The 15,350-nt window shown below is 40.0% G+C and overlaps 1 protein-coding gene across 1 annotated transcript in view; it reads right to left on the bottom strand.

Moving 5' to 3' along the window:
- CACNA1E (calcium voltage-gated channel subunit alpha1 E) overlaps positions 1-15,350 on the bottom strand; it is a 382,346-nt gene that overhangs the window by 204,743 nt on the left and 162,253 nt on the right. Inside the window, exon 7 of the mRNA XM_042925223.1 lies at positions 14,447-14,628. Coding sequence (XP_042781157.1) covers positions 14,447-14,628 — 182 coding nt within the window. The remainder of the gene's footprint in view (positions 1-14,446; positions 14,629-15,350) is intronic.

The raw sequence follows: 15,350 nt of genomic DNA on the forward strand, positions 1-15,350 counted from the left end.
TTCCCCCAAGTTAGTTAATATCAACTCCACCTTTCTTTCTGGTTGTCTTTCCCCATGCATCCAATTCACTAGAGAATATCACAGGCTTAACCTTAAAAAAATACCAGAATCTAGCCACTTTCACCTCCCCCACTGCTACCTCCCTGGCCCAAGTCTCATCATCCCTGTCTTAAATCACTGTAATACCGCTTAACTTGTCTCCATGCTTCTGGCCTTGCTCCTTTATGGTCTATACTCAGCAAAGCAGCTAGAAGGATCCTTTTGAAACATAACTCAGGTCATGTCACTCTTCTTCCCCAAACCCTCCCATTGCTTCCATTGGATGCAGAGTACCAACCAGAGCATTTACAGTGGCCTAGAAGGCTCCACACCATCTGGCTGGCTGTTCTGTCTCCTCCTGACCTGATGGTCTCCTACTTTACCTCTCACTCTACACTCCAACCCACTGGCCTCTTGGTTGTTCTTCAAATAGACCCAGAATGTGTCCATCTCAGCATCTCTGCAGTGGCTGTTCCATCTACCTGGGACACTTCTCCCCAGTTCAATACTTCATCGGCTCCAGGTCTTTGCTCAAATGCCATCTTCTCAGCACAGTCCTCCCTGACATCTCAGTTTAAAATTGCAACCAACTTCCTCCTTCTCCACTTTATTTTTCTCCACAACACCTACCACAACAGATATACTGCATGCTTTAGTTATTTATCCTGCATGTATTTCCCAATAGAATGTAAGCTCCATGAGGGCAGGGACTTTTTTCTATTTTATTCTCTACTGCATCCCCAACATCGAGACAGCTCCTAGCATGTAACAATCGATATTTATTAAATAAATGAGTTAATGAATGAATCTATGTAAATAGAGAAAATGTAAATAGAGAAAAGGTGGAGATTCAGAAGAATTTGCTTTGAGTTTAGAAAATAGCTTTCTCCTGCCTCTGCTCTTTCCCCTCCTTGAAGAGTCTGGCAAGCAATGTGTCTTGCCCATCACTTGGGAGGAATTAAGGGAAAGTATCATAGTTCTTTATAAGCACACACACCTTGCTTCTCAACCTTAACAGAAAAGGAGACAGACTAACTTCTAACATCCATTTATCAATCCCTCTGTGGGTAAGACAAGTCACAGGTGAACAAACACTAGTATCAGATTCCAAGTGTCATCTGTATTATGGGTCCCAGACACCTGCAAGAACACAGGAAGAGGATAGTGCAGATGGGGTGGGGGGACAAATAAACAAACAATATATTCCAGAGCATGACTGATCCTGGATATAGGAGTCTACAAATTTTATCAACTATATCTGTAATCCTAGGTCAGCTAGTGAACCTTACCATTCTAGCACCACCCAATGATGGCAGGCTCCTTCCTGCCTGCTCTTTGTCAAATGAGTTTTGAGTATGTTCTGCTCCCAGGACACGTAGAGGAGGTAGTGAGAGAAGACTAAAGCAAAGATGAGTAGACACATTCCCTAGTCTCATGGATTATAGAACCAAAAACATTCTCTATAGATCCCATAAAATCAGAGAAACTTTAGGAAGCTAGAGAATGGCAGTTTTTCATCAACCTTGGATATGGTGTTATTCTTTCAATGTTATTGCTTGGGGAAGAAAGGATGGAAGGAAAGGAGAGGGGAGGGGAGGGGAGGGGAGGGGAGGGGAGGGGAGGGGAGGGGAGGGGAGGGGAAGGGAGGGGAGGGGAGGGGAGAGGGACAACAGGCCCCAAATGGAGTCACTTGTGCTAAGCCCCACATCAGCAAACAAGGCTTAACATCTAATCTAATTGTAGTTTCAACCTCTCCCAGCAATGTAACCTTTAACCAGTATTATCTGGAATTACCTGATCAGTATTAGTGAGGTAATCTGACTGATAGAGTCCTCCTTTTCCCCCAAAAGAAGGTGACTTTGCCTGAAACAGTCCATTATTTGTTAGAAACTTTTTTTTTTCTACTCCCTTCTGCCTATAAAAGCCTTCTCTTTTGCATAGCAATTTGGGGCTTCTTTCTGTTTATTAGATGGGATGCTGCCTGATTCATGAATCATTAAATAAAGCCAATTTGATCTTCAAATTTACTCAGCTGAATTTTGTTCTTTAACAGATTTGGTGGCAGTTATAGGCACTTCTGAGGGCTTTGGGGACAAGAAGAGACACAGGTATGATGCCTGCAAACCTATTTGAGCTCTTTGTCTTTCTCACCATTTCTGAGTGCTGTTGCTAAATGCCACTTGGTTCTGAGCTCTGATAGCTTTGCATCAAGCTCCAGACCTAATTGGCTTTGAGTCATTTCCATGTTGGGAACTACTGGTAGTTCAGACTGCAGTACTCATTTAACTGGTGGAAACTCACAGCCCTTGATTTTGTCCCAAGATCTACATGGGAATTGTTAGTGGCAGGTCACAACTCCCCACTTATGTGGAGCCCCAGCCCACAGACCCCATTTGTTGAAGTCTGCTGGTTCTGTCCCTTCCCCAGTCCTTTCATGGTAGGAATTGCTGGTGGTGTGCACAAGGCCTTCTCCTAGCCAAGACGCAGTAACATCTCTTGGTTACTGCCACTATGTTAAGGTGCACATGTTCGTTTGTCTTATTTTGTGTAGGCCAACGCTATTGCTAATGGGAAGCTTAGAAGCAGCTGCAAAATTGGTGGGCATACATAGAGCATTTAAAAGCTGTTGGAGTACTTACCACATAACCCTAAACTCCTGTTAGGATAAGCTGGTCACAGGACAGGTTAGATAGGCACAGGCCAACCTGCCAACCTCAAGAAAATTTCTGTGCAATGAGGTACACTGTGAAACATGGCACAATCCCCAATCCAGCAGTATATCCCATTTAGGGATTAATTTGTCTCCAAGACAACCAAAGGCTTAGCTAAAAAATAAACAAATAATACAAATAGTATCCTTAAATTCCAAAGAGTTGAGTGTGTCACTTTCCAGCACACTAGCTTATTTTATGTCTACAAACTATGGTTCCAGAATATAAATATCTACAAAAATGGCAAAATCTTACTAAAGACCACCTAGAATTACAATGGCCATTATGGGGAATATTCCAATCAGAAAAGATCATTCATTTCAGAAGTACACTTGAAAGTAAGGGTTCCTGTATTAAACAGACCGTAGACCTATTTTAATTGCTATGCAAAAGATTCCAAAGGCTTCTAGATTCTAAAATGGCTTCATTAAAAAAAATTTTTGTTGTATGGCCTCCTGGGTGACTCAGTTGGTTAAGCATTGGACTTCAGCTCGGGTCATGATCTTACCACTTGTGAGTTCAAGCCCCATGTGGGGCTCTGTGCTGACAGCTCAGAGCCTGGAGCCTGCTTCAGATTCTGTGTCTCCAGCTCTCTCTGCCCCTCCCCTGCTCATGCTCTGTCTCTTTCTCTCTTTCTCAAAAATAAATAAACATTAAAAAAATTTGTTGCAAAGGCTAATGAAAAATTAGAGACAGGAGGTACCTAAAATGAGACATGCTCCCCTCTATCCTTCTTTACCTGAGTACTCACAGTCTAATCCCCCAACCAAATTACCTTTCCACTCTGAAGAGGCTACAAAACTGTAAACAAAGTCTGTCAAGTTAGTAGGCTTATAGATACCCTCATCTACTCTTGAAGGAGAGCCCCCATATGGCTCCCTCCCAGGATTGATGGGACTCTGAGGAATTTTCTGGTAAACTGCTGTTATTCTCTTAAATAGCAAGAGAATCTAAATTGAAGTTAATGAAAAATCTTGCCAAATTCTGCTAGATATGGAGGCTACAGAGGACATCCTAGGGAAACTGGCAGAAGCCAGCTAAGTGTAAAAATTCTTGCCAGAGTCAGCTCTCTCAGATCTCTGTTTGTAGGGCCCAGTTGAAAAAGGAGGATAAAATTTCACTTTGTCTCTTTCTTTCCAAATCTAGACTTATTGGTTATTGATCTTTTCTCTCCCAAGGATGACTGCCTCCTTGTCTTGTTCTGTGCCCTAAGAATTTGGCTTGGCTATCTGCCTACCTGAAACATGCAAGCTGTCAGTTCCTTCTTTTGGCTATCTTTGGAGTAACTCTACATCTTGCGAAGATATTATCTTTTGTACTGTCTTTGAGGACACCTCTTGGGTCTATGAGGTTGTTTAATACTGCCAGAAGTTTTACTGTCCGCTGAAATCTGTAAGATATTTGAAATAAATTAGTAACTATGATCAGAAATCTGGCCCAGTTGGAAGCTAATACTCAGAGCCTAATAGCAATATTTTTAGACCTTGTCCCCTAAACTATATGTACCCAGATGAAAGGAAAAAACATTCCAACACAAGTGAATGGGTATGTCAGTCCTCTGATAAGCAACCAACCTCACCTATTCATTTCAAAAGGCTTGTAGACATTGTAAAATTCTGGCCTCGGGAAACAAAAATCTTTGGAGGAACTTAATTTTTTCCCTGTACCTTTGAGGTACAAGTGTCCTACCTGGTCTTCTTCAAGAACTCTTAGCTAGGCCATCTCTTTGAAATGCAAACATCAGGAAGGTAATTCTTACCAAAAGAAGAACAGAAAGGGGAAATGTTACTTTAAAATTTAGGCAAATAAAAATCTTAAGTGTCTTCTCCATAAATACTAATAAAACGCATAGCCATCTGAGCAGGTAATCTTAAATTATTCCATCTGCTAGAAAGGTATTTTGGATCCAACCTCTTCTATAACTACTTGACTCATATCTAAAATTTTAAATGGAAGATATAAGGTCTTTTTGCATCCCTCCATTTATGTGTATCTACATATATGTGTTACACATGTATGATAACTTTCTATCTTGGGATGGTATTACCAAAAACAATTTGTAAAAGAACTCTATTTGATTGGCCTAAAGAAAATTAAGTGCTTATATGAATCCCGTATTCATAAAATTCTCAGAATTATAATGAAAACTAACCAAATGTTTTTCAGGTTCCCATGATCTCAAATAATCTTTAGTAATTAAACGCTAGTTTGTTTGTTTAATTAAATAGACATGTCTTTAAAGTTACCAACATTAAAAATAATGCAGATATACAACTTTTATTCTACCTGGGTTTACTAGTCAAGCAAACTCATATTATTTCTGTTACAAAACTTGTCAGCAAGAAAAATAACTTGGTATGATGAAATTTTCATAAGTGGTCTAAACATATTCATTAAGAAGAAGTGAATTAAATAGATGTAAGTGGGATAAAAGTCTTAAGATGTTTTTAATAGTTTCCACAAATCTTTTTTGGTAACCTGAAACCTTAAGATTTAGCCAAGTTAAATTAAATTATGGATAGTCATTAAATATCTGGATCATTTCCAAATAAGATAAAATACTGAAATATTAATTACTGAATATAAGTTTATCCACTTTTGACTTCCTTTTACAGATGAACTAAAGATATTTGGTTCTATTAGTTTTGTGCCGTGCTGAAAAATTTACTATGAGAATGCCTGTGTTTCTAGAAATTATAAAAAAAGTATGTCTGCTAATCCACAGAATGCTAGGGTAAGAAACACCTCATAATTGTTTACTTCTTTATTCTTACTAAAAGTAAGATTTTTTTTAATGTTTATTTATTTTTGAGAGAGAGAGAGAGAGAGAGCAAGAGAGCACAAACTGGGGAGGGGCAGGGAGAGAAGGAGACACAGAATCTGAAGCAGGCTCCAGGTTCTCAGCTGTCAGCACACAGACCCATGTGGGGCTTGAACCCATGAACCATGAGATCATGACGTGAGCTGAAGTCAAACGTCCAACTTACTGAGCCACCCAGGCGCCTCTACAAGGTAAGATTTTTGAGGGTTAAAAATTCTAATATATGTAATTAAAGCCACTAAGGTTGGTAGAATAGGAATCTTTGGAAAGGAATTTTATGCATGGTCAGGACTGGCTAAGATTGGAATGAATTTAATTAAGTGAATGTGTTTTAATATCAAAAGTAAGCTGGTGCGAAATTAGAATTTGGTTTTCTCTCTCTTAAAAGAACAAAGTTTTATTGGACTATGGGCCCGCTCTTGATAACATACTGTGAAAAGTTTCTCTTTTTAAGTAATCTGCCTAAATAGCAAAGATTTTGTGTCTTACCAAAATAATTTGCCATGCTTCATGTTATCTTTACAATATGTCAGGTCATTGATTACCTAAGAAAACTGAGTCTTCTCTATTTAAAAGCTAAGTTTTTTCCCCCCAACTACTTAATTTTCTGTAATTGCCTATAAAGTCTTTAAGTGTCACTATGATTAAATGTGTAACTAAGTATTGTTTCACAATGATTTATAATCCAATTTGACTGTTTTAAAACCTTTGATATTTTTGACAAACTTCACAAAATTAAATCCTAAATGAAATTTGTTTGTTTTTTTTGTTTTGTTTTGTTTTTTACTTAGAACTATCTTTGGGATTTTTTAGAAGGTCCCTAGAACATATGAAAAGATTGTTTTCTTATAAAAATGAGATGTTAAACTAATTAGGCTTATTTGATATGCTAAATTACATAGGAAGCACTGTCAAAAAGAAGTAATACTAAGTCCTTATGCTGTATTTGTATAGGGAAATCTTATAAGTGTTCTAGAAATTGTATGAAATTCCTAGAAATCTCATATGTCCTGGTATATAATGTTATAAGTCATAATGATAAATGTTCAAATGCTGTGTGTGATAGAAATAACCAAATTTCCTTCTTAATTTCATCATGACAAACTCTTATCAGACCTTTAACAATGGACACTTTTGTCATTTATAATAAGCATTTATTGTTTTACTTAGATGCTTTTGCAAAAATGTTCCACAAAGGTGTTTCATCTTCAAAGAGATCCATTGGAAGGACTTTGATTTGGCAAGCACAGGTTCTGATAACTTTAAGATAATAGAACTTAACTAGGTAAGAATTTCTATAACTAATGGAAAAACTGTATTCAAGCAGAACAAGTATTAAGTACATGGGACTGAATAAACCAAGGATAGTGTTTATTCTTTAGTTATAATAGTTTAATTATAATAGTTACAATTCTTTATGACTTTTTGTTTGAAACATTGCTGGTTCTTTAATGTTTTGTTTTTCTAGATATAAGAAAACCTTTTCTTAAGCTATCTATGGCTTACACAATTTGGTAAAGTATATCTTTGTAAACAAAGATGAAACATTTACTTTTTCTCCCTACCCAATATGTCCAGAAATTGGAAACTCTTCATTATTTTTTCCATGGCAATATAATTAGTTATGTGCACAAGTTCAACAAGAATCCATTCTCTTTGTAAAAGGACACAATGGAAACACTGGTAGTATTCCCAAGGTTTTGATTAGAATGTCATATTTGAGAGATATGTACAGACTCAGATATGACCACAGACCTTAAGTAACTACTTGGAAAAATCATCCTGATACTTTGCTTATAAGGTTCCTGGCAGCTTTACCAGGTTAATTAAGGAATGTCACTGCCTGGTAGACCCAGGAACATCAAGATCCTTTGAGGGACCTTGAGAAGAGAAGAATTTACCCAAACTATAGGTATTACAGGCAAAATCTATGGCAAGCCCTTGGCTTAGCTTCCCGGCCTCAGAGAATTTTAAGAATTCAGTCTGAGATTTCCTATGAAAAGTTCCAGCATAGCAGTCTTTTAAAAAGCTTATATAGTCAATAACTATTCTTGCTGCACTTATGTAAATAATCAGGCCATGTTTAATGCAAACAAAGTAGTATTACTACGATTATCTTTGGTTAGAAAACTAGGGGTAATTATAGAGAGAAAAATTAGTCTGCACCTTTGTAGGTATGAGATTCTAGTCTTGTTAATTGTCTTTGAGGTTTTATTATATACCTATAAACTGGACTGGATCCTGAATTGTTCTAGTTTCCTCAAATATCTGGCTACAACTCTCCAAACTAATGTTTCCAATTAGTTCCCTTCTGATTTGGAATCACTTAAACAGAGACTGTCCTTGAATGTCCTTGAAAGGCATTATACTAGATCGTCCTTACTACCCAGCCAACCTTCAGGAATTTTTTTTTTTTTAATATAATTTATTGTCAAATTGGCTAACATACAGCAGGTAAAGTGTGCTCTTGGTTTTGGGGTAGATTCCTGTGGTTCATTGCTTACATCAAACTTCAGGGATTTAAACCTTGAATATACACCTCACAGCTGAAGAAGGTCCACCTAACATCTGGTCCTATACACCAGTTACAGACCTCAAAATCAAATTGATGAGGAAGAGACCACCCAAGACGCTGGATCAAGACTTCATACTTTAACTAAACATAAAACTCTTCTTTTCTTTCTTTCCTTAGTTCTGGCGTTGGTCTTGAAAGATAATGCCATCATCTGTATCTCCTAGGCCATTGCTAAGAGAAGTGATCTTTCAGACAGCTAGAATTGTCATCGAAAACTCTAATTTGTCCATTAACAGTGCCTCCTTAGTGGGAATGGTTTGTGCCCCAGAGAATTTATCTTTGTCTGTAGTGGTTATCATTCACAGTCTAAGAATGCCTAGATAGCTGGTATATAACTCGGCAATACCTTTTAGGTTATCTAACTGTGCCCCTACTTTTTCACTAATAGACTGTGCTACTTCATTGGTCAACTCCCCTGAATATACAAGATTGAGTTAGAAAAGACCTACCAGGAGGTGTTTTATGACTCAGGATTTGCTTCTTTTGTCAGCTTTCTACTTCCCTGGTTAGGAGCAAGTACAATGAGGCTCTGGTCAAGAAACTCTCCTTAACTCTTGAAAGTTAAGATTCTGCTGGTAAAGCAACAGCTGCCCAACAAAGGTCCTTAGACTCTCTAGCCAAAGTTTTTCTTGATAATAGGGCAGCCCTAGATTGTCTTAGCTGCGCAAGAAGGTGTCTGTGCTGTGGACAATACCACTTGCTGAACTAGACTAACACTTCTAGGAAAGTTGGAACTTAGCTATATAAGATCACTGAACTTGGCTTAAGGAGCCAAGTCAAGAAGCCTTGACTCCTTCAACAGGGTATTTCTTTGATTTATTGGATTTTGATTGGTTTGAATCTTGGGGACCATCGCTCTAAAGTACACTGTAGACATTGGTAACTATCCTGCTTATATTAGTAGCAGTAGTAGTCTCCCTGGCACACTATATTCTCTCAAAAGCTTTAAATGCAAATTTACAGCCATGAACCACCAAGCAAATAATCTCCCTAAGACCAGAAATGCCAGAAAAGGAACAAAGAAAATGACTGAAGTCAAAACTGAAGTTTTGGCCTATAAATACCATTGAGATTCAGGGGAAAAAAAAATCAGGACCTGTGAATATCATATAGAGGACCAGTAAAAGCTATAAGAACTTCAGGGCAGTAGCTGCAAGTGGCACTAATGCTTTAAATTTTCATCACACCTTTCAGTTAATTCTGAATCACAATTCTGATCAAAAAGGGGGAATTGTTAAAGAAAAAGAGAAAGGAGGAGGAGGAGGAAGAGAAGGAAGGAAGGAAGGAAGGAAGGGAGGAAGGGAGGAAGGGAGGAAGGGAGGAAGGGAGGAAGGAAGGAAGGAAGGAAGGAAGGAAGGAAGGAAGGACCTCAAGTGGAGTCACTTGTGCTGAGCCCCACATCAGGAAATCAGGTTCATTATATAGTTTCAGCCTCTCCCAGGAATGTAATTTTTAACCAGTGTATCTAGAATTACCTGATCAGCACTAGTGAGGTAATCTGCCTGACAGAGTCCCACCCTGCCCCCAAAGGAAGGTGACCTTGTCTGAAACGTTCCACTCTTTTTAGAAACTTCTGTTTTCAGCTCTCGTCTGCTTATAAAAGCCTTCCGTTTTGTATAGCTCCTGGGAGTTCCTTTCTATTTGCTAGATGGGATACTGCCTGATTCATGAATGATTGAATAAAGCCAACTTGATCTTCAAATTTACTCAGCTGAATTTTATTTTTTAGCATTGGGCATAACACACTTGAACAAAATCTACAGGCAAAAAGTGAATAACTGTTAACTATTTAACAAATATTGACTATGTGCATCTGGAAGCAGGCAACTTAAAACAGAGCCATAGGCTGTTATAGACCAAAGAACTGAGACACGAGGAAGACTCAGAAAGCATCCAGACTACAAGTTCCCTCTTCTTACAAAAAACCAGTAAAGTCTGTAAAAATCTCTTCTCCCACAGCAGCACAGAGCATCCTATTCAGTCATAACAGATACAGCTGGCATACCAGGAGAAAGGGCATGTCTCCAAGAAATTTGCACACCTGCATGAGTTTATCAACACCCAGTGAGAAGAGAAATAGCTCAAGCTATGGAAATATAGATGAAAAATAATGGACTTTAAGAACAGAGGTTTCAGTAACTGCAGACAGAGACTGGGAACCCCTGCAATCTGTATATTAGTCCTGGCAACACAAACAGCAGACAAAACAAAACCAGATATACAACACAGAAATAAGACTCAGACCAGATCAGTAGACAACCAGTTCTCAGGGCCACATCCAATCCAGGTGACCAATGTTGGAAGTTAATACGAGAGCCACAGTAGCATTTATAGAATGAACTCCACTGATCAGACAGAAAATATACTGTACTGAAGAATACCTATCAAGGTTAGGAGAAATAAAATGAATTAAACTAGTAAGAATAGGGGAGGATTTGCAAGTTGAGGAGACCTTCACAGAGACAGTCAAAACAGGAAGAAGCAGCCAGCAGGATTGTAGACTGCTTTGCATTCTTTCTACCACAAGAGGGAGGGAAGCCAAGAATACAGTTGGAGTTTGACCAAGCAGAGTTGAAATTTTGGTAGACTAAATTGAGCAAGCATGACACCAAGTTGCCCTGACAATAAGAACCCTCCCAGCCCCTTACAAAAATGTATTATCATGAGAAAAGCTATATGCAAATGAAGTTAAAAGTAACCAGCAGCAGAGTATACAAGGTCATAGGAGGCATTGGGAAAGAGTCTGTGTAGCAGAAAAGGGATGCAAACAGGATGAAACATTTAAATTGTATCTAAAACGGCTAACCTAGGTCCATATGCTTGAGAGAACTTCTGTGTACCGTGTAAATCTGAAGGTTCTAATAACTGGTTTGAGCATAACTGGCGCCAGTATATCTTACATATTTGTTGCCATCATGGAATAGAAGAGGTGCTGGACAGGGAAATAGGAGCTCCCCTGTTCCTTGTGGCCTATGTGAGAAAATCCACCAACGGGGTGAATTGAACCTTCCCAGAATGAGTGGCAGGAAGGGCAACCAACAGTTACATTTGCATCTTATTGGTGGCGGCGGTGATAATGGCAGAGAGAGATTTTCTACACGAAGAAACCTATGCATATGTATTACCTATATTTATAATACTGAGTTTATTAGTTGTGCATGGTTAATTCCATTGTGTGCAACCACTGCTAATAGCTATGTGAAATTTTGTCATTACCAAGTCTTGAGTTAAAATAAAAAGAGGACAAATACTCAGGAAATGCTGAGTTGGCTATTTCTTGCAATTTTTTTCAGCCAACATCTTTCTTGGGCATCTCTCATCTCACACTTACAATGTATAGGAACACTGAAATGAATGATAAATGAATTAGGCTGTACTATTTATCTTCCTCTCTCCCTGACCCCCTGATCTCCTCTCCAAGCTGAATGGCTGGATTGGGATAAATTAAAAGCATGTGTGATGTAACTCCACTGTGTATGATGTAAGTCTACCTCTCCCCAGCACCATGAAGAATGGACTAGTCTGAACCTGCTCTTCCAGTAGCAGACAGTGCTAACGCCAGGATGAACATCCAGCTTCTGTAACAGAGTTCTGCCTGGGTCATTCTTCACGCCCCAGTTCCCTGCTCAACTGACGCCCAGCCTTTGCCGGCTCTTTCTTCCTAAGGAGCCAGACCTTGTCCTTGTTCCACTGGCTGAAAAATGGGTGTCTTTTTTATCCAGTTTCTCCTGAATCAAGGTATAGTTACCCACCTCTGACTATCACTTCTTCCTATGGATTCCTGGCTCCCTGCCCCTAGATCTAATGTTTTGGAAAGTGAGAAAAAATGAAATATGGCCTTTTGTAGCAACATGGATGGAACTGGAGAGTGTGATGGAAAGTAACTTCATTTCAAAGTGGACATACGTTCATTCTGCCCCATGAACAGCAAGCTACTTTTGGAAACCAGCCCCACAACTCAACTAATTCCCTCAACCCTTGTTTTTCAGCCACAGGGGGTAGCAGGAGGTCAGTAAACTGAAATTTGGTGGCGACAAACTGGAAGTCAGAGGGAGTGTGAGCCTGTGGTCCTGGGAGCCCGTGTAATGAAAAGTTTCAGAGAATTAGCATCTTGACCTCTTCTCCTCCCTGCTTCCTCACTGGACCAAAACTAGAGAAGAGGGCAAGATCATTGTCTCTGTGTGACCTCCATACCTGTGTTATACAGGTAACTGGAGACAAATGGGAATTTAAAGAGAGCACCATGAAAGCAAGCATCATAGCACCCTTTTTCCCTCCACATTTCCCTAGTACCTAGCACAGTGCTTGGCATATAGTAGACGCTCACTTAATTATTTATTGAATGAATGAATGAACAAAGGATCTAATGCAAATGACTGGTCATTCTTCAACTGTGTTCATACTTGTCTCAGCACTATTTGAGCCCTGGCTCAGGAGGACCAACGGATCACACCTGTATGTTCAAATGCAACACTTCTCCTTCTAGGCTTTCAATGCATTTATCACATCACTTAGGTGAGTCTACACATATAATTGAAATACATCACTCCCAGAGCCCCAAAATGACACCAGCCACTGTGGGGCCAGTGCAGAGATGCCTGGCTAATCTGAGTGACATGGCCTAAAGACATCCTTCATATGTCAAATAGGGAACAACTATACTCATCAGTCTCTTCTCCCTTCCCTCCCTCCTGCTACCCCCCACAACTGGTGAGAATCTCAGAATGTCCTCAAGGTGTTTCTAGGTCACAAATAACCCTTAGGGTTGCTGGGCATAAGCTCGTCTTTGGGACTTCTTCACTGCCCTTTAGAGCTTTAGCATAACAGCTTGTGGCTCTATTCTGTAAACCTCAGGCCTGAATTGCTCACCTGCATGGAAATGGATCTAGGTTGGTAAACATTTACTAAACACCCACTACAGGCCTTACACAAATCCTGGCTCTTCAGGCATTACAATCTGGTTGAGTCTCTCCTGGGACATAGCACTTCCTTTCCCTCCAGTGTGGATTATATCTAGAGATCCACAAAAGTGAAACCAAAGACAAAGCACAAAAACAAAAAAGCAAAGGGTGTTTTGTGTAACCTATACCGTGCCCCACCCAGTAAGTTTTATACAGATGGAATCAGGTTAAAAGGAAACAGAGGGCACCTTAGGGTAAAGGCAGCCTGTGAAAGTAGAGATAAGAGGCATGATCATTCCAGAGTACCTGCTTCAGGGTGGGCTGGCTGGATTCATATGAGAGTGCAGACCTTGTAAGCACCTGTACAAAGGCAACCTACCCAAACTGTTTTGCCCACTTAGGTTCCCTTTGCATCAAAGCACACACCTCCCCGACCCCTGTCATTTTAGAACTTGAACTTTGCCCATGCCTTTCATAACTTGTTAAAATAGGACTCTGAGAGGCAGAAGACACTTCAGTGGTCACCCTGTCTAACTTGTGTCCCATGCAGGAGTCCCTTGCCATCCCTGACAGGCAGTTAGGCAGCTTTGTCTTATGCACTAACTCAGAACCTTCCAAACATACCTGATCATATGAATCACCAGAAGCACTTGTAAAAAGTATAGCCCACTAACGATTCAAAACTACACAAGATCAACACCTGCATAAAAGGGCCCGTGAGCCTGAATTTTTAACAAGCATCCCCAGTGAGTCTTACAATTAAGCATTGTTATTTATTAAGTTTCTTATGTGCATATAATGCAGTGGTTCTTGACAGTAGCTGCATATTACAATCAGCTAGGAAGTTTAAAAAAAAATCAATGATGGGCCTTTACCCCTAGCCATTCCTACTTAATTTGTCTGGAGTGAAGCCCAGAAGGTATAAATTTTTAAAGCTCCTAGCTGATTCTAATCTGCAGCCAGGGTTGAGAACTACCGTAATATCTTTCCAACCTGATGGTAAACTCTTTGAAGCAACCAAGAAATCGATACCTTTTGGTACTCCTCACTGAACCCCACCACCATGTTGAACCTGTAGTAAAACATACTCTATCACTACTAAGTTGATCTGATATAACTAGCTTTGTTCACCCATCCAATGGGATGTAGCTTCCTAACTCTGTTGAGAAACTGTATACTTCCACTCAGCAAGAGGCCAGACAATAGGATACGAAGTGCTATGACTTCTCACAGTGGAGTCCAGCCCCACTGTCCCCACCGCCCCCACGCACACAAACTGACATATACACAGACATATCCCCAGCCTTCCGTTTCCCCAGACTAACCAGTCCAAACAATGCCAGAAGCCCCATTCTAGGGCTCTTCCCTCTGGATCCAGCCCCCTGCCAGCTCTACTCACATTGTACAGCACGGTGGTCCATCCTTCCATGGTGATGCATTGGAAGACAGTCAGCACAGCAAAAAGGATGTTATCAAACTGGGTGATCCCATCGTTGGGGCCAATCCAGTCCTTGCATTCATAACCAGCTGGGCAGCCCTGCACACCACATGGGTGAGGAGGGTCAAATCCTTCCAGAATACCTGCAGACACATTCAGAGGGTAGGGGATAAACCACATGATATTTTAGCATGACCTAGAAATGACCTTCAGGAAGCCACAAACACTCAATTCTATTTCTTTGTCTCGGGCTCCCACCTCTGGCTTCTTTATACCTCACAGCTTACATACTGTGTGTTCATCCCAGTGCTTCCCAGCTTCCTCTGAGGCCACATGGCCTTCACTTTCTTCAGGCTACATCTTCTACCCTTGCCTGAGTACCACAGGCATGGACAGACTGGATCACATAGAACAATCTGAGGTGAAGGCAGAATCTTCCTGATTTTCCAACTTCAGACTCAGTACAGACCCTGAGTTCTTCTCGGGTTTCTTGGGGACAATTATAAACTAAGTCCCTTCAGTGGGTCTCAACTCCTTGTTTTTCTGGCCTAAGTTCCTGGTCTTGAATAAGAAAAAAACAAAACAAAACAAAACTCCCAAGGTAGAAGGTGTCCTTTGAAGATTTAAAAACAAAACAAAACAAAACAAAAACCAAAAACCAAAACCAACCAAACAAACAAAAAAAACCCACATGATACTAAATTGGGCTTCTTCAACCTCTCCCTGACCCCCTTTCCTGCTAGGGTATTCTACTGGACTTGAAAAGAACAAATAAGATACAAAGAGGTACGGATTTGAGGTCTGTGAACCCCGCAAATTTCACAAGCACCCCTGGCAAGTCACGCTCAGAGCTCTCTCAGCTTTT

Source organism: Panthera leo, chromosome F3 (genome assembly GCF_018350215.1).
Source record: "Panthera leo isolate Ple1 chromosome F3, P.leo_Ple1_pat1.1, whole genome shotgun sequence".
NCBI classification, from domain to species: domain Eukaryota; kingdom Metazoa; phylum Chordata; class Mammalia; order Carnivora; family Felidae; genus Panthera; species Panthera leo.